We start from the raw sequence: 24,623 nt of genomic DNA, 5'->3' as shown, positions 1-24,623 counted from the left end.
ATATAACACTTTCTCATGATTTGGAGTCACTGCAGCCAGTATTATCCTTTTGTTTGCTGCCAAGTGGGGATAGAAAATAGAAGCTGTGCCTTGCTTCCCTTGAAACCCTTTATTTAAGCAGAGACAGAAGGATAATTGAAAGTCATCTGTTGGAGGATGATTTTCTATTTTTGTTCAGCTTCCCTGTGTAATACTGTTCTGGAGTTATCCTGGCAAAGTAAAAGTTCTGTGGTTTGTGGGACAGCAGAATACAGGACTTCTGGGGCTGTGCAGGAGAATGACAAGGAATTGCGTGCCATTCAGCTTCTCTGGGAAAAACACTGCTGTCCTATACTTTCTTACTAAACTTCACACAATTCTTATTATTATAGACAGACAGTCACTTTTTTCAGAGCCCTGGAGGATATCCACTACGAGGTTTGTTTTCGGTCCCAGGCCAGGAGTCTGTGAAGTGGTAGTGCAAGGAAGGTTGTTCTATTATGTTTTGTTCATACAGTGCCTGTATGTCAAGAAGCCAAGATGCTGGCAAGGGATGTGTGCTGTTAGCTCTTGGATGCCACCACCTTCACAAAGACACTGCCAAGGAAGAGGATGCTGGAAACTGAGTGGTGGCTGGCAAAGCTGTTGGTGTTAAGAGTAGGGTTTTTTTATAGGTTTGGCGAGACTGTTGCATTCTTTACGGTGTCTTGTAATTTGCTATCCTAACAAGTTGGAGAGAGGGTAGTTTCTTTTGCCAAACAAAAGAACATTAAGAGCACTTGTTGGAATTCTTTACACTAGATTCCTAAAAATTTACTGAATATTTTGATAGCCCGCTGCAGTATTAAGAACTGTGGTGTAGTTTGTGGTGAAAGTGGAATGTAGCTTTTGTAGCTGAATACAGGGGTATCCTCCTCTAAGTTGTTTGGGCCCTTTTAATAACTTTGAATTATATATTTTATAAAATATATTTTAAATTACATATTTATATTAACATATTTTTATTAAGGTTGAATATTGCTTTTCAGAGAGCTGGGCTGTAAATTTTGCTTCTCTGCAGGTACTATTAAATAAGTTCCAGACAGATTAGCAGAATTGAACTGAAAGAGGAGAAAAATCTGGGCGCTATTATTGTCTGCATCAGCCTTCAAGTTCCTGGTATCTAAAAGTTTGTACTGCACTAGCACAGTTCTAACTATTAAAAGTCTACATTATTTAAAAGAGGGAATGGACATGACAAAGGCCCCAGTGTACAGATAGAGGCACGCCTAATCAGTATTTTGAAAATATTCATATTTTTGCACACAAAAAACAAACAGCAGCAAGCCACTAAAACCCAAATGTAACCAAAGTACTTAAGCCTGTCTTGTTTCCTACTTTGTGCTCAGAATGCTCTGACCTATGGCTGGAGCTGTCTGCTAAACCTAGTGTGGCAGTTTCGGTGTAATGTTGCATTGTTAGTTGCCCCCTGGAAATCCCATAGATCTTTTATACAGTTTAGGAAAATCTAAAAAATAAGCCTTCCCAAATGTGTCTGGAATTATGAGCAGTGGTGTGGTAGGATATGTAATGAAGGCAGAAGATATTATCTTTCAGGAAATTAATCTGTTAAGCATAAGACAATTACAGGGTGAGTAAAAAGAGAAAAATACCTAGAACTGTAATTAAGCTAATGATATTGACCCTGACCATAGAAATATGATCTTCAGAGATAGAGTTCTTACTAGCCAGTTCTTCTAGGTGAGGATTTTCTGGATTTTGCTTTGCTTTATTACTCTTTCCCTTTCTGCCTGCTGTCCTCAACTACTTGATATTAATAAGACTTCTTGCTACTTGCCATTGGTTTGAGGTTCCCACTTAGCAGATTTGATTTATATGCCAGCATTAACACAGTTGTGTCCAGTTGTTGCAATGTTGCTCAGATCTTTGAAGACAGCCTTTTTAAATGACTACAATAGGGGTAAGAAATAGCAATATTGATGGACTTGCTGTCTTGATAGGACAGTAAGGAGACTCAATTTGCCATACAACTTGCAACCAGTCTCTTTCTATGGATGACTTCTAGATTTTGGAGCCATTTTGGTCCAGCACTAGGGAATACTACAGATAGCTTTTCAGAAAGTACAAAAGAAACCTAGCTGTCCCGACACAGACAGGTATGAACTTTTTTGGTGAGGGAAGATGAGTGTGTTCAGATTTTTTCTTTTATCCAAGCGAATGAGTTCAGAGGTTGCTAGAGCTATGTTTCCTAGCAAGTGGCAAACACTAGATTTTTTAATTGTTTGGATTTTTTTCTTGATAGAATTTATTCAATTTTAGCTGGTATAAAAAAATATTTTCATGAAAATTTTTGTGAATCTACAAGATCAGTCTGGACACAGAGAACTCAGATTTGAGCCTGTGTGCTGATGAATATTAAATTATTTATATGGGGTAACACTTTTAGGTGAAGAGATGGACAGATTGTCTCTGTCTCTTTGCTTTTCATTACTCCCCATTGGTTCATTTTCTTCATACACAATAACCCACAATATATTGTCAGGGAATTTGCCTAGACATAAAATCCTTAATCTGAATGAGGCATAAGTAGTTGAAATCCCAGCCCCAGCCTCACTGTCCTGGGATTGTTTTTCCTCTTCTATTTTCTCCAGAATTTTTATTTTAGGAACATCTTCTAACGAAGACCTAAGTGAAACCACCAACTCTGAAGTTTGTTTTGTTTTGTTTTGTTGTTTGTTTTGTTTTAATTAAAGATGATGCCAAAAAGCTTGCAACAAATCACCTATCTCTCAATATGCAAATCTATCTTGCAGCTGTAGGGCACCAAAGGCTTTCTTTGCACTTTTCATATGGCCTAACAGCCATAGGGAGAGCATTGGTTTTGGATCAAGCCCTTAGAAGTATGTAGTAAATTTGCCTATGTATTTCTGTTTCAGATAGAAGTATTTCAGTTTTAAGTTTAAAATGTGTAGTTTGAGAAATAACCTCTGAAGAAGAATGTGGTCTCAACCTTTGCTTTTGGAAATGTAATAAAAGTCTTTGAGTTTTGAATGTCTCAGACTACAGATGCTTTCATTATTTTCCTATATTGCAAGCTACCCTCTGTGGGTGGAGAATTTGTCCCATAATTAATCAGAATAGAAGAGATATTCCCTGGCTTCATTGTTGTAAGCAGCTTTTCTAGTGGAATCAATGATTCCAAAGTAGCAGTATAGGGAATTCAAACACAATCGTAATTAAATAAACACATATACATCTCTTTTTCAGCATAAGAGTGGATATCCTGATATGCTTTCTGTTTCTCATGGCATCTTTGCTATCTCAGATAGTGATCTTCAAGTAAAACAGGGTTGGGTTTTGTCAGATCTTGATTTTCTGTGAAGTTCTCCCTTTCCCAAATGCTTTATGAATTATTAATGTCAGTATCTGAGAGATGATACTTTTCTTTATCAGCTTCCCAGCACTGAGCTGGACAGGGTGGAGCATCTGGTGTGAGTGACCAGTGGTATTTTCGTGGTGCTCATAGACCTGCAGGTTATACAGCCCTGTTTTCCAAAAGAAAGAGTTTTTGGCCTTTTAGGATGGTTTGGAATTTGATGTGGGTAATTACTACTCTCTGCTGGTTTAGGATTACTTTTACACTCCTGATTGCAGGAAGTTCTTCTTTATGAACTTGCTGTGTGAATAAACGATGCTGTGATCAATTCTCATGCTATTTCAGATGCTGCTGTGTTCAGTGGTGGATATGATGGTTTTTACTTCAAACCATGCACAGAGAAAGAATTAGCTAAAAACCCTTATGTTACCAGTTAGAATTCCAGAAGCCTGGTTTGCATCAGAAAATTCCCTTTTGGTACCTGCTAGTGCGATAGCTGTTAGAAAGCAGTTCCCCCAACTTTTTCTTAAATTTTGGCTGTAGTTTCAGTATAACCTGAGACCCACTGGAACCGAAAGCAATATCCATATATGTTACTTACTCTTTCTGTTTCTTGCTAGGTTTCAGAGCAACTAATTTCTTGGATTCTAGGTAATGGATTTCAGAGTCCCTTGAACCTCATTTTTATTTCTTCAAATTACTGCAACACAAATGACTATTGCTCTGGCTGTAATTTTGAGGATGTAAATAAAAAATCTCATTTGTTTCTGAAAATGGCATATTTGGCTTTTTAGTTCCTCCTTGAAACTAAAGTGGCAGAAGTTCAATGGAGTCAGGGGGCATTTTTGTTGCAAGTTTACTTCCTGTCCCAGTTACAACATTATTGCAACTTTCAGGAAGAAAGAACCCAAACCAACCTGTGAGTGTGATACATGACTGGAAACAGCTGTGGGATAACAAAAATAGTCTAGACCTTAGTTCAACTGTTTCAATGGTAACATCAGTGAAGTCTTCTTTGTCACTACTTGGCAAATATTATCAACCCATATCTGTCTTTAAGATATTCTGTTGTGTTAGCAACCTGTTTCTGGTACTATTTTTCAGATACTGGTTTCAAAATGCATGCAGTAGGAAAACAAGCTGCATGTCTGCTGACTGTATTTTGACTTATGAACAGTGTGAGACTAATATTCTCTACCACTTCTGAATGTAAATAGTACCTGTACAAAGTTGTAGCTAGCAGCATCCAGAAAATTACCCTGCATAACTTAAAGTTTATGTACAGCTGTCTGCTGTAAACTAGGTTGAAGCTTTCAGCCTTTCTTCTCACTGTAGCTCCTGATGTTGTATATATTTGTGTTATTGCTAATAACTCTATCTACTATTGTATAACTCTGCTTTTTAAAGATCCAGAAATAAAAGGATATTAATACAAATTGTTTCCAGCACTGATTGGGTCTTTACCCTTTTATAAGTTGCTCAAAATCAAGGCAGTATCAATGAGAAAGCTATATTTATCATATAGTACCAGGAAACAGTTTTATGGTTAGGCCCTAGCCACTGTGCAGCAGAACATAAACAGGCATTCTATTCATAAAAGTACAATTCAATCAGAAGACATAAAAAGACCAGTTAAAAATTTGCAATGCTAAACATCACTAGTAAATTTATAATCAGTGAAAACAAGCTTGCTAGAGTAATTGTTTGGGCAAACTGAAATTATTTTTCAGTCAGTTGAAACTACTATATTCCCTCTCCTGTCCCCCCTTTTAACTTTTTGCATGGTTAGAACAGTTAAAAGCTACACCTGTAACTCATCTCTTCAAGGCATAGTAGAAGGCATAGCGTAGTAGTAGAGTGGGAGAGGCGTAAGGACCAGGGCAGTGACTTCTACAGCAGTTTGGAGGCATTGTTGAAGGTTTCTGCCTTTACTGACTGTAAAGCTACAGTCAGTAAAGACAGAAACCTTGATCCTATGGGAGCTTGATCAGAACTGCTGCTGGGCTTAACCTATTCTTTCGTCATTGATGCCACTGGCCTGGCCATCATGGAATTGTATGGAAACTGTATTTTTCACTAATGAATTTTCTTTAAAAGGTAAGGAGAGAAAGATTTTATAGTCACCACGTACAAAAACTAGGAGAAAATTTAAAATTATTATACATGGGTTTTACTAACTCTTTATACAAAATTGCACTACAGCAGTTTGTCATTCTCCTTTTGTAGAAATCAGATTTGAAGAATAATGACAATTAGTAATATGCATTTCAGAGAGTACTATCTCTCAGAAAGGATGAGTTTTATTAAATAACAATACTCAGTGTTTTTCTTATGTTTGAATGATAAAGACAGCAAAGTGTTATTAAGACCATCAAAGATAAAGGGAATTTTCGGTGAGGAATACAATAGACTTATCAAGTGCATTAATGTTTGTACTGAACGGATCAACAAACATGCCAAGAGTGCTGATTTAAGGGTCTTAACATATTAATGTAACAGTGCATTAGGGAACCCAGTAAGGCCTATATTGTACGGAGTATATTAATATGCACTGCATATTTTTGTCTTGTATGGAGTGCAATAATATGAATATGAATATGAACTCTTACTCAGTCATGTAAGAGATTAATTTCACCAGGTAAAAGGTAGTATCTCACACCATAAACACAAAATGTCCTATACTGTTTACCTTCTGCATACAGTGTTGCTGTTTAACCTCTATCTTACATAGAATGCATGTTTCCACAACAAATTACAACAATTAAATAGAACAGAATATTTTCCTTTTGTGGAGCTGGGAGCCAAGAAACAGTGTTGTAACATACCCACCAACTAGGTGAAACTTCTGGAGTTCACTGGTGTTGGACCTTAACATACACCCAGAGTCAGCTTTGGAGTCCACCTTCTGTATTGGAACATTAAGCTCAGGATGAAGTTGGTCTGTGCTATGACACAGATTGTTTATTGTTACATTAATTCTTAGATAATAATTTGTCACATTTGTGGTGGTTTAGCAAAAAAGTGATTCTTCTGAGGAAGTTATAGCAAGACCAGTGTAGTGGTTTCAAGTTCACTAAATTCTGGTCTTAGTACTCATTCTTTTTCTGTGGGAGAGAGACTAGGAGAAAAACAAAGCAGGCTCAACCTTAAAAATGAACAAATAGTTTTATTAACACACACTAAAAGAATAGGAAAAGAAAGTTGGGAAAAAACCCAAAACTAAAACAAAATGGAATGAAACTCCAAAAAACACTCTTCCCTCCCCTTACAAACTGTTAACTTTTCCTACAGAATAACATAAAGAGACAAAATTTGTAATTTTCAGTTAGTTTCACTATCTGACAATAGTCTTTCATCAATTCTTTAGGAGAAGATTCTCTCTTAGAGTCATGGATCCCTGCAGGGAAACCTGCCTTTGTGACCCCTCCCAGGAAGCAGGTTCTCAAGCTGCTTATGGGTCATGGGTCTTAGACTTTTGCATACTGGGGTGTCACCTTTTAAAGATGAATTAACTCCAAAAGCAAAGGATTCTTCATCTCAAGGTACAGAGATATCTTCTCACTTCTTCACTGGCGCAGAGGGCTTCTCATCTCTATCTCTGTTTAAGCACCTTATAGGATTAATATTACTTAGTCCATCACAAACACCTTTGCTCAAATCCACACACAAATTAAAACAACCATCTCCCCAAATGCATATCTTTCCCATGATTTAAAGGAATGATCTAAATACAGAGTTCATTTCCATGGCTTAAATGAGAATGGAACAACCAACTCTTCAACTCTTGTCCCAACAGTCTTTTCACTCTTACTCTACTGACTTCATGATGTTTCTTTTTTATGTTCACTGTGTCCCTTTCTTTTCTGTCTCAGAGAAGGGCTAAGCTCTGGAAGCTTCATATCACCGGGAAAGGGCTAAATCTGCCCAGAGTCTCTTCTCTCCAGCCGTAGCTTATGGTATTAAATGTTCGAGGCCGCGCTGGTGAGGGAGGAAGAACTCATGCAGAAACATCAGAGATCGGAGCACTCAGGCAGTCCAGAATCACAAAAAACCATGCAGGATCATAAATGCCTTTTCAGCTCACCCCTCAGTGTAAATCGGGGTGGCCTCAGCCTAAAGGGTGCCCATAGCTCTTATCAGGGGCCCAGCAGAGATCTCTCCCTGCTCCAGGGAAGTTTGGAGAAAGTAGTTGCTGTGAAGCAGCAACCTCTCCTTCCCCCCCTCCAGGAGCCGATGGAATCCGGCCAGGCCTCAGGCCAGCTCACCCCCAAAAGGGGGGAGCAGTGTAGGCCCAGCTCGATGTTACCTGTCTCTCTCTCTCACCAAAAGAAAGAAGGAAAAGACCCACCCACAGGAAATCAAGGGGTTTTATATGGTACTTCCCAAAGTCCTAGCCAACAATTTTCAGTGGTCAGAACAGATGCCAGTATTCCAACTAACTCTCTGATATGTCCCTGTCCTTTCTAAAGCAATTCTCAGGTCCTGACCCAGAGAATCATTCTACATTCCTCTATAACTAAAAACTCATACTGTACTAACCCATGACAGCCAGTCAGGGACTAGGCATGAAAATTGGCAGCTAATATAGCCATTGGAAAGGTGACACCCCTCTGTGAAGACACAGGGTTAAAAATTGGAGAACTCATGGGAAGAGCTCTTTTTCTTCCAGGATTTGAGAGCCCGGCTCCCTGCTTGCCACAGAGGGCTGGGCCGGGCAGTCCGGGGAAGAGAGAGGGCCTTGTCTCAGATGGATTGAACTTAAGTGTCTGTTAAACATCCTGCTGGTAAAGCCACAACCTGGGACGCCTGGCCAGGCCTACCCGGGCCCCAGCAGCTGCTGGTGCTGCTGGCCTGGGCCGAGGGAGGTGTCTGCTGGGCCCCCGCAAGCGCCTGCTACGACCTTGCCGCCGCACCACCTCCCCCGTATTGTGGCCCAGGAGGCCTGGCTGGGCCAGGTGGCCCCGGCAGGAGCCAGGCCCCTTCGCCGTCAGCATGGCTCTGGTTGCCACTACCAAATCATCCAGCGGAGGAGGAGGGGACCCAGCCACGTGGATTGGACCTACAGCTAGAGTTTGAGCATGGCCAGACTCTACCACCTTGGCTACTTCCCGGGGAAGAGCCATCATGCCGTCTGCAGACCTGGGAGATGTTAAGTCTTTCCTTGCAGAGATGAAATTTGCAAAATATTAAATCTTCTTTCTGAGTGAAAGAACAGCCAGAGTGAATTAAAGAGAGACACCGCATGAGACAGAAGTCAGTGAAGAGAGAGTAAAAGTCCTAAGTTGGAAGGAGATTGAAGAGTTGCCTAGTTTGGGCTGAACTTCTCTTGTGAGGCCATGGAGAATGGACTAAAATATCCCTGTAACTTAAAGAATGTTTCTTAAGGGGATGCAAAGTTCTAGTCATAGCTGTGGACTTATATAGCTGTGATCTAATGGAGAATTTTGAACACAGGAAGACAGAGATAAAAGAGATATGAAGCCCTTTGCCCCCAGGGAAGAAGAGAAAAGAAGAACTCTGTTTCTTGAGATAAAGATGATTTTGGAGATAGATGAAACCTAAATTAAGCTGATATGCCCCATATGTGGCAAAAGATACTAATAGGAAGGACTTCACAGTTTGCAGAATTTCATCCAGGTGGGTGCAGATTCATGACATGGGAGCCACCAGAGAACTCTTTTCTTGTGGTGATGTCTCCATGGGAGTTCTAAGAGAGGCTCCTCTCCCTAAGAACTGATGAAAGACTATGTTATTAAGTGGTGAAATGGACTGAAAATCAGAGGCTTTGTCTCTTTATGTTTTCTGAGGGAAAGTGAACAGTTGTATGGAGGGAGGAGAAGTGTTTTGAAGGTTTAATTTTGATTCTCATTTTCTTCTTTTAGTGTTTAGTAATAAAACTGTCTTTATACCTTTTAAGTTTGAGCCTCCTTTGCTTTTCTCCTAATCCTGTGTCACAGCAGGAAAAGAAGTAGATGATTCTGGGAGACAGTCAAACCACTACACTTATTTTGGGAAACAAATTCATTACATGAAGTGGTGTTTCTGCCTGGTTACGAACTAAAACCATCACATACATCACATAGAGAAAAAAGTCAAGTTGTTTTTCATGTTGATTGAGTTTGACAATAGCTGCAGTTTCTCTTTCTTTCCTTATGCCAGCCAAATCATTTGCATATATCTGTGGGGTTTTGGCCCATTCCAAGGTTGGATGGAACCTGAGTGAAAGACATGTCCCATCAGTCAACAATGCATCCTTTTGCATTGAGATGAGAGATGGTGGTACCATTTGGTGGCAAAATACTTTTCCTGCTTTCATTTCATTATCACAAGGAAAGTAACACTGCATCGCTCTTTATATTATGTATGTATTCTCAATACTGCCAGTGAGAAAAACTTAAGAATCCATGAGCAAAGACTGAAGATTAAACATATGTGTCCGGGTTTGTATGCATGCACAAATGTTCATATCTGTGTTCTTACATATAAAATCAAACATAGGCTTTTTCTTCTTTTAATATGAGCCTTGGGTCTTGTTCTCACTATAATGATAACTTGATTAATCTACCATTGGTTAAGCTCCTCTGAAGTTAGTCTGGCTTGAAGGAGAGATGTTGTGCTTCAAGGTAGTTGTGCTTGGATAAACAACAGAGAAGTTCAATCATCTCATTACCAGCTTCAGCACTGGCTGCATGGTTGTATACTGGATACTGGATTTATGCCACACCTCATTTATGAGCCAACTAAAATCAAGAAAACAGTTTCTCTTTGGTAATCTCCATGTAGTATTTTAGACTGTTCCTGCTGGAGGAAATAAGCAGAGAAGGGAAAGATTGCCATTTCTTGAGGAATTATTAGTGTTCATCCAGCTTGTCTGATACTAGATTAAAAAAACAATAAGGATGAAAGGAAAAGTAAAAGTTTGTAGTTTGTCTTTTTTTTATTATATGGATATACCAAGTTCTATCAAATAAAGAAGAAATAATTCAGAAGCTATGTCATGGTTTTATCCACACACACAAGAAATAAAACCATAGAGAAACAGTGCAAGAGAATGCAGAAAATGAAAATCACTTATTTCTTCAACTCTGCAGAGAGGCCAGCAATATTCAGGTGAAGAATGGTAAGAGAGGAGAAAGTAATGGTTATGGAGAAAGTCTGTTGAAAATGGGAGAGTGAGAAAAATATAAAAAGAAGTGAATTGAAAAGGGAGAGAGACCTGAAGAGCTACTAGTAGGAAGAAAGATATACAGGGATGAAATGACATTGACTGGGAGATGAGAAGATGACTGCATTGGCAGAACACTGTTAAGCATGATCCCATAGGTCTAAAGTGCTCTCTACACCCATGCGTAGTCATGGAATGGTTTTCAACTGGGAACACTCTAGTCCTAGAGGTCTGACAGAGTAACAGAGATGTTGGGAACTGTGCTTAGTTGGATGAGTTCCTATTCTTTCAGCTTATGCTCTCTGGTGCACTGTTTATATCTGCAGTGGTAAGTAATACCAGAGGTGCTGGATGAGGCAGCTCTGTAGAACTAATAAACAGGGAAAGCTGCTCTTTTTGACCCTGCCCTCTTTTTGACCCCGGAAAGTAAGTACAGGGTTCTCCAGATACCCCAAGGACAGACCTTGTAGGTAAAGTGTACTGCTTTTACAGTCACTTTTCTGACTATAGTGGACATGTTTTTCCTAAACTGGTTGAAGATAGCAGCAGCAATTTCCAAAAGAAATCCAAAGAGAATAATACCAAACCACTGTTTTCTAAATCAGGAGGTATTACAGTCGGTGTATTTTTATTTGTTTGTTTTGTTAGTTAAGACATCTAGAATACTTTTACTCTTTCAAACATTGAGAACAGAAAATTGAAAGTTTATTTCCAAAAGAAAAAAAAAAAAACAAAAAAAAACCTGTTTTAATTCAGAAAAGAGACTAGAGAAACCACAGTAAGAAATCCTTAGCGTACTGTCATGCACTATGCCACATGAAAACAAATTAAAAAGTAATGCTGTTGGAGCAGCAATGTGCACCAAACATAGATCTAAATACTTTTGTTTGTAAATGGTTGTAAGTTACTACTTATGGCCATGATGCCATGTAATCTCAAATTCACTAATATAGTTTTTGCAATGATTATTGATGTGAGGCTTCCACAGAAACATGGGTTTCCTAGCTCTCTTTGCATAAGGTTATCCATTACACTACTGAGATAAGTGAGTGAATGAGTTGCTGTTTCACAGCAGTACTCCAACCTATGCCTGAATTTCACAGCAGAGAAAGTATGTCAAATACATTTATCTTAGAATAAGTAAATACAGGTCAAAACAATATGTATTTTCTTGAACATGGGTTTTTAGACATACAATTCAGCATCTATATAAAACACACTCCACTGAATAGCTCAGCTGCTTTGTTCAGCTCCTGTTTTCCCTGGAAATAATAGCAGACCCCTCATCTGCCACAGAGATGATGATTTGGTAAGGGAGGTTGTACTGTAAAGTCACAGTCAGCAAGATGAGTGTTAAGTAAGAATCTCTTTTGCAGAAACATATGCAAGGACAGGATTGCTCTATAGAGAAATTGCTTATCCAGCTGATACATTTTGTAGTTCAATACTGATTTAAAATTTCAATGTACTAGTAAAAAAACTAGTTTGCAGACACTTTTTTGATGGATAGCTAAGGACTAAGTATATTGCTTGTTAGTTTTTGTATACTTTAAAAAAAAAAATGCTCTATCACAGATCCTTAAGAACATTTTGCACATTTGCCTGAATTTCAGCTCACATTAGATCCTGTGATCAGCTTTGAGTGTACTTTGATCTGCGTATTATTATTCTGGAACTCTGTTAATACCATTTTTAGCTGGTATATAAATCTATCTATAATTATTTGATAATCTTATCATTATACTGACCATGGTTCTGTGGTCTTTTTCAGTGTACCTTGAGGACAGTTTTGTGAAATCCGGGGTATTCAATGTGTCGGAACTTGTGAGGGTGTCAAGAAGTAAGTTAACATTTGTGTTTAATTGTTTCCAAACTCTGCTATAATCAAGTGAAGGTTTTTTCCCTTGAACTTTTTTCTCCACAAGAAGTAAGATTCATAGGAAATGCCTATAGCCATGCTCAATCTTGCTATATTTGACCACAGTGTTATAGTCCATCTTGCACATGTTTGTAATAAAACAAACAGGTCTTCTTCTGTCTCTTTGATATTTAAAGATGGAATCAATTTGTTATATCTCCCTCTGCACACCTAGCGGTCTGATGTTTCAATAAAATTACCATATGTAGCAAAACCTTCTATTTTTAGACTTAACAGTATTTTAAGGATGCTCTACATATCCTTGGATATTGCTAAAAGATCTGATTGGTGGTTGTTGTTGTGGTGGTGGTGGTTTTTTTTGTTTTTTGGTTTTTTTTTGTTTTTGTGGTTTTTTTTTTTTTGGTTTTTTTTTTTTTTTTTTTTTTTTTTTTTTTTTTTTTTTTTTTTTTTTGGTGGGTTTGGGGTTTTTTTGGTAGCTCTTAAAATAAAAACCACAGGATGGATATAAAGGGTGATCAACAATGTATAAAATATTTGTGTTTCTTTAGCATTGGCTGTAACTGAATTTCTAATTACATTGTCTTGTTTTGTCATCAGAGATATTACACACATGAACATGTAAGAGACTCCATAAAAAATAAATATAAAAGTATAGGTGGAGCTTCAACTGCTGAAAGAAAAAGCAAAAAGAATATAAGGTCTCTTTGTTGACATCTAACAATTGTCACAATAGTATAGCATAAAACCACATTTTCATCTCGCATTACTTCTTTATGCTTTCTTTTCTCTCTTTACTATCAACAATATTAAGTATTTCTCTCATGACTTCATTAGAAAGTAAAGAAGAATAGTTGAAAGTTACAGTTAGAAGTATCCACTGTGATGATAACAGCATTTAAAAAACTGAGTTGTCCAGTCACTTTTCTGGTGAGGTGAAGACAAAGCCAAAGAGGCTTCCAAAGTTTCCAAAATGTCTGTCCATATTTTACACAGGTGTTAACTCATGCAGGGTCAGGCTGCTTGGGGAATTTAATTACCCTACTGAGGCTTCAGATACACGTGCAATTTAATTTTCTGGGATCAGAAATTAATATTCAACTACTAAAATTATGTTAAATCCTTCAGCAAAACAATGAGCATTGCAATATTGCAATGTTAAGGCACATAATTTTTTTGTGCTTGCTGAAGATATAGCTTTGCTGTTTTAGAAGTCTGGGGATGTGTGAATTATAGTTTTCTTTTTGTTGTCAGGTGGTTAAGTACATTTTAAAGCATAAACCTATCCAGGTTAAAAAGAAACAATATTATAATTATGCTATGAAACTGTGCATTATGCAGCTGTTATACATGATATACTTCTAATAATAAGCATTAAAGCATGTGGTTTCTGTGGGCTTTCTTACCATGTATTTGTTTAACCTCAAGCCGCAACAGAGTTGTACTTAAACTGTCAGGAAAAATACAAACCTTCAAATACATTACGCAACATGCAATTATTCTTTTGAATGCCAAAGGTAGTTAAAAGGCACAATGAATAAAGGTAAATACACCACAATCTGTAACACATAATTTATTTTTGAATTGCCAGAGTCTGTATGGTACACAGACCCTATAAGGAGGTGAAGGTAACACTGACTGGATGTATTTGTGTGTAGGTGTATATATACAAAGCAGAACCTGTGGCACTAGGTGAAAGAAAAAGAAGGCAGAAAACCAGGCTGTCAACACTAAAGTCTGTTATAAATACCAAAGATAAAGAGTTAATATTAAGGAAAAGTAATTAGTCTGTCTCTTACTTTCTTATTTCCATTTTATTCAGTTCTTTAATAAATAATACTAGCTGTCCTCATAAACCCAATTTCATTCATTATAGTGCTTGAGGTTTGTATTCTCTTTTTCATATTGGTTATTCAGTGTTATCTCTTACCAAAAAAAAAAAAAAAAAAAAAAAAAAAAAAGCACAAAAAAACCCAAAAAAACAAAAAACCAAAACACACCAAAACATTCTATCTGTATAACTGCTAAGTAAGTACTAGGGAAGATAATTCACTTTTTAGAAACATAATCATTGATACAACTTGTCTGTACTTGGTTTCCACAAGAGGCAGAAAATGAGATACATGTAGCAATATCTTGATATTTTTCCAAGTGTTGAAAAAGGAAAGCACTAAAAAGGTAGAAGATTATCTCTGACTTATGATGATGTGCTTTTCAGCGCCCATAACCCAAGGAAGTGGAGTGAACTTCCCAATTGGAGAGCTTCCGAGCCAGCCATATTACCATGATATGAATTCAGGAGTAAATCTACAGAGGTCCTTATCCTCTCCACCAAGCAGGTAAAAACTTGGAAAAAGTGTTACTGTGAACCATGTTTAATAGCGTAAGACAAGAATTCACAAATCTGTCAACAACCATCTTTGTTAATTTCCTCCGATTTTGTGAGGCTAGCTGCTTGTGTATGTTACCATAGTCTCTGTGTAGATTTGTAAGTTATAAATTTTGTCATTTGAAATGGCATCATTATTGCACATCATTTTGCATGATATTGAAGACAGTGGTAACTTTTTTCTGAGTTGGAAGTGCCCACTAAATCATCTGCCAAGAGGATAGCTACACATCCTGAAACTGTTGCTGAGCTGCAGGAAGATCTAGCACTTGGGAACATGCTGGCAGGGCTCAGAGTGGTTGCAGGCAGAAAGGCTGTCTTTCAGGGCTCCTTCTTGTACCTCTGTCTTGCAAGATATGTTTGGACAAATACTGTTTCTTTCAAAAAAGGTGTTAGGACAGCTATATAAAGACAAAGCAGTTTTATCCATAACAGCCCAGGTCATACAAGTGTGTTTCCTGCCTCGCCCTTTCAGGAGGCATTTCCCAACAGAGTGGAAAAATGGAGGAGCACTTGAGACAGGTTACAGGCTAATTTTTCTCAAGGTCTCCCTTTGCCTGCTGCAGGCAATTTAATCTGAGGTACTGACTTCCTCCTTGTTCAATATGCTCCCTTATCCCATCTCTGAGAAAAAGTCCCATTTTCTCCCTCAGGAGCAGCTGGTGGGCCCATGCATTTAGAGAACCTGCTGTGCCCTCCTGCTGACTCCCAGATAATTTACTATCTGTCAGACCCCTAGGGCCTCTTGGTTTTCCGAAACTGTCTGCTATACCATGAAATCACAAGCACTATAGGAGCTGTCAATTCCCACATTTCTGCACCCCAGTGAGTCAGGAAGTGTCTGCACAATGGGACAAGGTTTAACATGACTGTCGAGGGGCTGAGGTATTTTTCCACCAGCACTTAGTTCTTATGAGTTATTTTGTTCATGTTCCCGTATTTCATTCCACAGTATTTTCAGCTTGGCAGTACACCAAATGCATTTTAATTATCACATTGTAGCAATAGCAGTTATAGTAGTAGTAATAGCAATAGTAGTAGCAGTAGTAGTAATAATAATAATAATAATAATTAATACCACACCTTTAAACCCTTTATTCTGCTTTTATTTGGCAGTCAGTCTAACAGCTTTAGTATATATTGCAATGAAGAAACTTCACTTTCCTCCACTGTATTGAAGTTCTGCCTCATTTTATATGGTGTGACTTGAAATAAGGATCTTTTGTTGTTTTTTATTAAACAAGTCAAAAATGAAAGTGTTTGTTTCAGGCTAGCCCTCTTTGAAAATCTTGGGAGATGGACCTGATGAAATACAGTAAAGTGCATTTTTCCTCATTAACACATTCACAGAAGTTCCTATTCTATCTTGGCCTAATTGGTAACACTTTCCAGTGACTTGCTACAGTCAGCGTTTCTGCACAGACTTTAGTACTTTCATGACACAGTATTTCTTTGGCAGGCTACAGGAACTGGTTTCTTGGTTGTTCAGTGAAATGCTGTGGACTTTTATATTTCCCATTCATGCCATCTTTGAAATATTAAGTCATGTGAATAACTCAAATGAATACCCATGTCACATAATATTAACACTGCCTGTGCAAGTTAATGTAGGTCGTAATAGCCAGATTTTTGGGGGTTTTTTGGTTGTTAGCCTGAATTACTCTCTATTGAAATGTTTGTAGAGATCCAGACAGTTTATATCTCACTACTAGATGAATATTTAAAGTCTCACAATTCTTCAACAGCAAAAGACCCAAAACGATCTCCATAGATGAAAATATGGAGCCAAGCCCAACAGGAGACTTCTATCCTTCTCCAAATTCACCAGCTGCAGGAAGCAGGACATGGCATGAAAGAGATCAAGGTAAGTAACACAGGATTATCTTACCCTGAATTATGCTCAAATATAAAATAAATCACTGCCATTCCATTGCTGCAATACAATGATGGCTTTTTAGAAGAATCCTTTTTTTCTGTGTAGTGTATGTATTTGCTGGTTTTGTCAATGTATTTAAAACCAACAGCCAAGAGGATATTGTATAAATAACCACAATAAATAACAATAATAGTGATGATGATGATAATAATAATAATAATAATCTTTTCTATCTGGCGACAGCCTTATTGTTTGAAAAGATGTGACAAATGAGGTAATAGATACTGTCTTTGCTGTGATCATCCCAGTAGAATTTGAGTCCAGTGCTTTCAAACAAAAATCAGAACATCTCCTTACTATGATTTAGTCAATATACGGTTACACTGTTTCTGTGTTTTCATGACATGGACATTTAGTGTCTACCATGTGACTCAGAGCTGATCCAATAGGCTCTTTTTGAAAAACCCACATGTAGCTCTGTGGGACTTTATCTGCAGGCTGAGTGGATTGGTAAGTGGTGGTGTGTTCTGGGTTATCCAAAGCAAAAAAACATGCTTGCATGGAGAAGAAAGCTGTATCAAAGGAGTGAAATTAATTGTCATAACTCTCACTCATGTTATATTGATGCTTTATAACCTAGGTGTCAGTGCAGTCTTTTCCCTTCCCTTTGTTATGTGAGAATGTGCTTAAACTCATATATTTGAATAGTGTTGGTTAATGGATCCTGTGGCTGAGGTACTGCAGCTGTTTGGAGAGACTGTGACGTGTAAAGCGTAGTATGTAGAAGAGAAATAGAGAAAAAGGCATGCTTTAGCTTCCTTTGCAAATCTTTCAATATTTGCCCTATTTTTTCACATCCACTACTGATCATTGCTCTCAGTTCTTCAGCAACTGAATGACCCTTTGGTCTTACCTCATTTTTATATTGTTTTAAAGCTTCTGAAAAAACAAACAAAACAAACAAACAAACACACACCCTCCCCCCCCCCAAAAAAAAAAAAAAAAGAAACAACCCAACAAATAACCCCCCAAACCCCCAACTCCTTTATTTCCTGTGCTAAGTTTTCTCTGTCATCTCCATGTGCAAGCAAGCATGTGACTGGTATTTCTTTTAGCTGCCTTTTACTTTCATTTTCTGTTATAGTTAGTCTTCTTTTAATCTGCTTTTGCCTGCCTTCTCTACTGTGTTCTTAACATTAAGCTGTTCTTCTCAATGCTAACTAGTTCATAATTTCATAATTTCTTTTGTACTCCATTTCTCATGGAGGCTTTGATACTTATTTTTCACTGTTTGAAGCTTTCAATTTTGATTTTTTTAAGAAGAGGTTTGCTGGTTGCTTTGCATAACCTAAGAACAGTAAATAGAAGATCTGCCACTCAGAATCTTCCTCTTTATGCAAAATATTTTTCTCTGTTTTGCTGTAAAAGTTTTTTACAATTTTTCATGAAAGATTGGATCATACTTCAAATAAATTTTTTACGTTCTAGATTTTTTTTTTTTTTTTTTTTTTAACAGATGTAGGGAAAACAGCTTGCTCCTCCTCTATTACGTATCCCCATTTTGAAATGAAGCAGTTTTGTATTGCTGCATGAGCTGTAGGGGCTTCTGGGAAGCGCACTGCCACACAGATTTTTGAATGCAACTCCTGCTGGCAGAGCCTTTCACAGATGATCTCTAGAGTTCTCAAGTATCTAAACTGCATTTTAGGTTTTGAACTATTCTGCTTGCAAAAATTATTTTCCATTATCACTGGATTTGTTCATGTTTGTATGAACTTCACATTACGGTTATAAGTAGTGAAAAATGTTGTGATTTAAATTGCTTGAATGTATTTACAATGAACCTTTACTTAATTTCTGTGCCATTAGGTAGCTAGACTTCTGGAGTGAAACAGCTTTTAGTGTGTTCCATAAAACAGGGAACAATATGAGGAAGAAAGAATAAAGAAGATATACTTAAATCAGTGTGTTTTACTTCTGCTTCCTCGAATTTACATCCCTTCCTGAATATCCTCTCCTCCAGCACTAATGGACTTAGTGAAATATTACCAGATCCCTGTCAGAGAGGTAGCCTTTAAGTCATTACTAAGGACTTTTTTTTTTTTTTCCTCCATCCTTAAGATGTTCTTCCATTCCTGCAGAGGCACAGATACAGCACTGTCCAGTGCAAAAACCATTATACTGGGGAAATAGAAGCCCTTTGCCCCTAAAAAGTTGTTTGCCTCTGATCACTTTCTGAGGTTACTGTGCTGCTGCAGAAACACTATAAATAGTAACTGCAATGCCTGCTCTTGGTGCCTGGGCTCAGTGGGAAGGCGTGTGGTGCAGCTCCTGGCATATTTTTTCTGCTGCCAGTTTGTTAGATGCTTGATATCATCTTCATGGCACTGATTTCATCTCTCTGGTGACCAGTGGTGCAACTTGAAGGAGTGGCATGAAGCTCTGTCAGGACAGATTTTGTTTAGATATTAAAATAAGGTTCTTCACCCACAGGGTAGTTGGAATAGGCTCCTCAGGGAAGTGGACATAGCTCCAGTCTGGCAGAGTTCAAGAAATATTTGGACAATGCTCACACACACATGGTTCTTGGGGCTGCCCTGTGCAGGGCCAGGAGTAGGACCTGGTGATCATTGTGGGTCCTTTGCAGATCAGGATATTCTATGACGATTCTATTACTTATATGTATCTATGTAAAAGCTCTGTTCAGACACAGGTATTTTATCATTATATTGTATTTATGAAAACCTATTTTCTGCTTCTATATGCCTGCAAACAAAAAGATAATATAAATAAATTTTGGAGGTGGTTTCTATGCCAGAGATCTCACTTGTGTTACTTCCCTCTCATTTATATAAATCTATGTGCTATGTGAGGTTAGGGATAAATGAAAAAGAAATAAGACTTTTGGCGTCACATTTGAGTTTATCCAGGGTTGACAAGGAACACTCATGTAGTCACAACAGGCACTGCTTCTTCAGTCAGTATCCACAGGTCATCAGCATCAAAAATGCAAATAATTTCAAAGCACTCACAAAAAATATGTCTCTGGATATCATGTTTAGGGGTAAATAGCTTCTCTAACACTGTAGTGCAATTTTAACTTTTCTAAGAGAGACAACATCAGGAATAGTGTTGATACTAAAATATATCATTGTTCATTTCAGTTTCATTGTCTCAGTTTTGAGCTGACAGAGAGAGGTCTCTAACTTCTGAGCTGAAATAGATTTAGTGTCTTCATCACCGTATATAAATGTAAAGTATTTTCATAGAAATTTAAATTACATAGTTTTGAAAGATTCTTTTATCATTAAGGCTTTTCATATCTTTATTTAACCATTTCTAAAGTAACAGAAATGTCATGAGTGTGGTAGTTTGGAACTGGATAGCAGCAATAAAACAATGACATCTGAAACTCATTTGAATAAAATATTCAGGAGTTTCCTTGGTGTTTGAGGAGTAGTCTAAAAGCTTTGATAGAGAGAATGAGAATGAGACAGGAATTAATGGGCAACATAGAAATATGCTGAGATTAAAAACTGGACAGAGGAAAAGTTTGCAGTAGGGTGAAACAGGTAAGATCAACCTTCCATTGCGTTGAAAAACAAATATCATAATTTAGTAGGTAAGAAAACTTTAGGAGAGGAGTGATTTTATTGTACTCCTGATAGGTTTTACAGTTCTTTTCTGTGCAGGCATGCATCATGAGTGTCAGGGACATGATTACAAAAGTACTTGCGGCATAGCCAGGATGTAGCATTTGTGAAACTAAGAAAAGGAAATCTAGGCCAGTAAAATATTGCTCATACCAGACTCTGCTTTCAGTTGTAAAACTACAGTCCTTTTGCTGTTTGCTGCCCTCCCGTCATAGTACTTCCAAAAATGTTTTGATAAGATTTCCAGATGTTGTGCTTTATAGTCTGTTTTGGGGGAGTTGTTTCTTTGAAGATGTGACTCTGGGCAGAAATAAGCATGCATATCTTAAAAATAGTAACTTTATAGACGGCATACATTTGGTAAGAAACAAATGCACAAACAGTTATATTACCAATCTGATATAAAATATAACCCTCCTCTAATTAACCAAAATTAACATTAAAAATATCTTTTAATTTTTTCATTTATTGAAGTCGGATTGTTAATTCTTGTAGAAAAAAAGAAAATGTTACGAACCCATGGTAGTGTCCCGGAGGTTTATTTCACTGGTTTGCAAAAAAGTTTGTGACTATTTTAAAAATGTATGTAACCACAAGAGTATGTGTAACATTTTTTTAATCAAAAACAGATTTAAAAAATACCATGGAATGTTGTTTTTTATTTTGGAGACATCCAGTCAGTGTGGGAAGATTCTGTAGTTTGTGCCATTATTTTTGTTATGTTGAAATGCTTAAAATATGCTTCTATTTGTGTGATTTTTTTGAAACAGGTTTGAGATTTTCTGGCAGAGAAAATAAGCAGGTTTATAACTGCAGAGATTTCTCCCAAGATTTTGCCATTAGCCTTTCGCCATTAGCCTTTCGAGTAACTAACTGTCCTCTAAAAATCCTACGGTCCCAGAAAGGGAAAACACATCTCTAAGAATGGTGCATTACTTAGAAGTAGAGCCCTAACATGGCAAATAAGATTTTAATTGCTGTGTCTTCTGTCAGATATTGTGAAAGTTATTTTTTCTCTCTTTTGCCTTTTTTCTTCCAACTGGATGCCTTAATAACTTCAATAATGTCTGGATCAGGTCTTACACCTCCATCAATTAGAAATATATCTCTGTCTAATAAGTAATTTGCTGTAGATCTATTACAGTCTTCCTTTCTCCAGGCTGCTGTTACTGAATTCTTTACTATGTTTTCATATTTGTCCTTGAGATCTGTTACATCTGTTACAACACAGTGTATATTGGAAATAAAACAGTTGTCATCAGTGCACATTATTCATTACAAAATTCATTACAAAAGTGGAGAGATTCATGGGGATTTCCATAGTAGTCAGATGTCTGGAAATACTGAATATCAATATACAATGAAGTGAATTTCAATTTTACAGTTTCTTCATCATGTTCATTCTCTTACACCTCACCCACCTCTACCAACAATCAAGAACCAAGATGCCATCATTCCATTAAAACTGAAACAGCTGGACCACCTTCACCTGTTGTTTGGCCAACATCTGTTGGACCCTCCACTTCTCAGGTCCTGGCACTCTTTGTTGAATACTCCTCTTCTGGACATTTGTCCTCTTTTTCTTTCTCCCCATCCACTGGAAACTCCTTCCCCATTGGGGTCCTTCCCAATGGCTGTTTCTTTCTTGGGTCTTCTTCTCATCAGCTATCAAGGATGGATGTTCTAATTCCTGAAGTGAGGGAACTAAAAGAAGTAGTAGTTAATGTGGTCCAGGAGTTGAGAACTGTAACAGAACACCTTGGATTTTTCGTGTCCTGTGCTGGACGTGGTTCAGGGTTTTTTCCAGCTTCTGGTGCTCCTTCTGAGAGTTAATACTTTAGAAAAACACTTCCCATCTAACAAATCAATTCAGCTTCCAAAGGTTTACCTTGATGAATACCTGTTAAATGCCATTCTGTGTTTTTGACTTAGTTTGAATTCTCAAAATCCTTCTGCATCAAAGTATGTTTGAAAATAATTTGTATCTTGTTAGTAGCTTGTTGCTTCTACCTTTGTATATTTTATTATTTCAAAATACTCTTTAGACAACGTATACACTTGCATACACATACATTCCATATCTGTGTATCTCTATATAATACATATAAATTTCAGTGTTTTTGATTAGTGTGATGGGACTGTTTTCAGCACTGTAATCAAAGGCTGCCACTTGATAAAATTTCGTGACTTCACATTTGTGAAATGAGAGATACTTTTCACCAAGACTAACTTCTCAAAATTAAGTTCTTAATTCTAACTTCTCAAGAGTAAATTCTTAGCCATGGATTCTCTGAGCCTGTTGGCTGCTGTGATGCTGAAAATGACATCATGGTAACAAACAATATCCTTAAGAAGGAAGACTTACCTGAACGCCCAATTTGCGTTTTCCTGGTTCTTCCTAATTGCAGAAAAAGATGTTGGCAGAGTTCAGTGAATGAACTTTGTCTACTTGTTGAAAATAATGTTAAATCTTAGCTTGGTTTAAACAAATCCAAGATCAAGAGGAAATAGGTTTATTTTTGTTTTCTGTTCTGGCAATTTTGCAAGAAAAGGTGTGGGTACTTGAAATAAGTTAAAACTGATTTTTATAAAAATGAAAACCACTTAAAGCTTGAAAGACACTAAGCAGAGAAAAAAAAAATAGGTGAAGGATCTCCCAAATGATTATTTAATGAAAATACAGAGGAAAAAAAAAAACAAAAAAACAAAAAAAACCCAACCAAACAAAAAAAACCAAACAAACAAACAAACAAAAAAACCCCACAAACAGGATGGCAAAAAATGTTACCTGAGTAAGTTGCTTGTACATCCAGAAAATTGACATCCTGCACTATTGAGAGTGATATTAAGTTTATGCTCTCTTCAAAAAATAAAGCAAAAAAAATTGTATCTGTTTTTTCTGAATTTAAAATAGATTTAGACAAATTTACAACTTCTTAATAAGTATCTTCAAGTATTTAGAATAGCAGATGAGGAAGTTTTTAATTTTGGGCAGAGCAAGGGACCTGATTTTTCCTTCAGCCCATGAACACAGTTTCTGACTGAATGAAGAGTAACAAAATGTTTAGAAATATAAACAGAAAGACAAAGACATTGGAAGATGCAATAGGAAGCATAAAAAAAAGTTGTGGTTTTTGTGTTTTTTTGTTTGTTTGTTTGGGGGTTTTTTGTTTGTTTTGTTTTGTTTTGTTTTTTCATTCCTGGAAATGACTGTTATTTGCTCAATAAAGTCACTGTAAAAAAATCTCATCACAGATTCTTTGTCTTTTGTTTTGACAAATATATTGTGGAAAGACCTATTGCTTAATGTTTCCTATGTGTGATTTGTGAGTTGAATGCACTCAGGGTCTCCATATTGGTCAATGAAAGATGTTAATGCAAACGAATATCTTTCTTGTTTTCATGGCCATTATCCTGTGATGAATTTTATATCATGGCAACATCCTATTATCTGATCCGATATCAATTTTGCTGAATAAGAGATTTAGTATTTTGAAACAAATCTCCTCTCTTTAAAATTTGTAGAATATGTGCAAGTCTGCATGATTTAATATATGCAGAATATCTTCATTTATGAAAGAAGAGGTATTGTAATATTTTGGACATCCCTCTTCATTCATAGGTTCTTTGTTTCTGTGTTTGTACATAGATATATTTGAAAAGGTGGTGGTTTTTTTGTTTTTTTTTTTTTTTTTTTTTTTTTTTTTTTCCTGCTTTCAAACAATCTGTATCAAACTTGATCGAAGTAGTATATTTCTGTGTAACTTAATGATTTTGTCTCCATTCAAAATCTCCATTCCCTACATGGATCAACAGTTAATATGGCACACCTCTTAAAATATCCTTAGCTGTTGCCAGTATAGACCATAATAGTAATAAAAAGGAGATTTCATAGTCTGAATGCTTCTAAATCAAAAAATTCCCTCACATTATTTTATCTCAAATAGTCCAATAGCATTAGAAACTGGAAATACTTTTGTGGCTTTGGCAGTTATGGTTACAGTATTGTTTTTATTTTCTGGCCAAGGTCTTTGGAGCCGGAGCTCCAATGAAATGTTACAGCTGTACACTGTTCCTTGAAGCTGGATATGACTTTTTGTAGGATAACTTAAAAAAATGACTGAAGTGTACTCCAAAGTCTTTATAACTTGTTAGATCTTTTAGGAACATTTTCTTTTCATTCTTCCACAATGCTCTTCTATTGTAGCGATATACAAGTGTATATATACACCTTTTAACAATAACTCGTAGATGATGAAATGGCTCTGTCTATTTCTGAAGTGTAAAGATAAACAAATATTGCTCAAGT

At 36.9% G+C, this 24,623-nt stretch overlaps 1 protein-coding gene across 12 annotated transcripts in view; it reads left to right on the top strand.

Moving 5' to 3' along the window:
* NFIB (nuclear factor I B) overlaps nt 1–24,623 on the top strand; it is a 148,379-nt gene that overhangs the window by 78,254 nt on the left and 45,502 nt on the right. For all 12 annotated transcript variants that reach the window (XM_058423988.1, XM_040089351.2, XM_040089361.2 and 9 more), the window contains 3 exons: nt 12,292–12,360; nt 14,615–14,735; nt 16,531–16,649. In XM_058423988.1, the coding sequence (XP_058279971.1) occupies nt 14,686–14,735; nt 16,531–16,649 (169 nt within the window). In that variant the 5' untranslated portion in view covers nt 12,292–12,360; nt 14,615–14,685. The remainder of the gene's footprint in view (nt 1–12,291; nt 12,361–14,614; nt 14,736–16,530; nt 16,650–24,623) is intronic.

The sequence above is a fragment of the Hirundo rustica genome, chromosome Z (genome assembly GCF_015227805.2).
Source record: "Hirundo rustica isolate bHirRus1 chromosome Z, bHirRus1.pri.v3, whole genome shotgun sequence".
Taxonomy (NCBI): domain Eukaryota; kingdom Metazoa; phylum Chordata; class Aves; order Passeriformes; family Hirundinidae; genus Hirundo; species Hirundo rustica.
The sequence above is the reverse complement of the archived record's forward strand: the minus strand, read 5'-3'. Positions and strand labels throughout refer to the sequence as shown.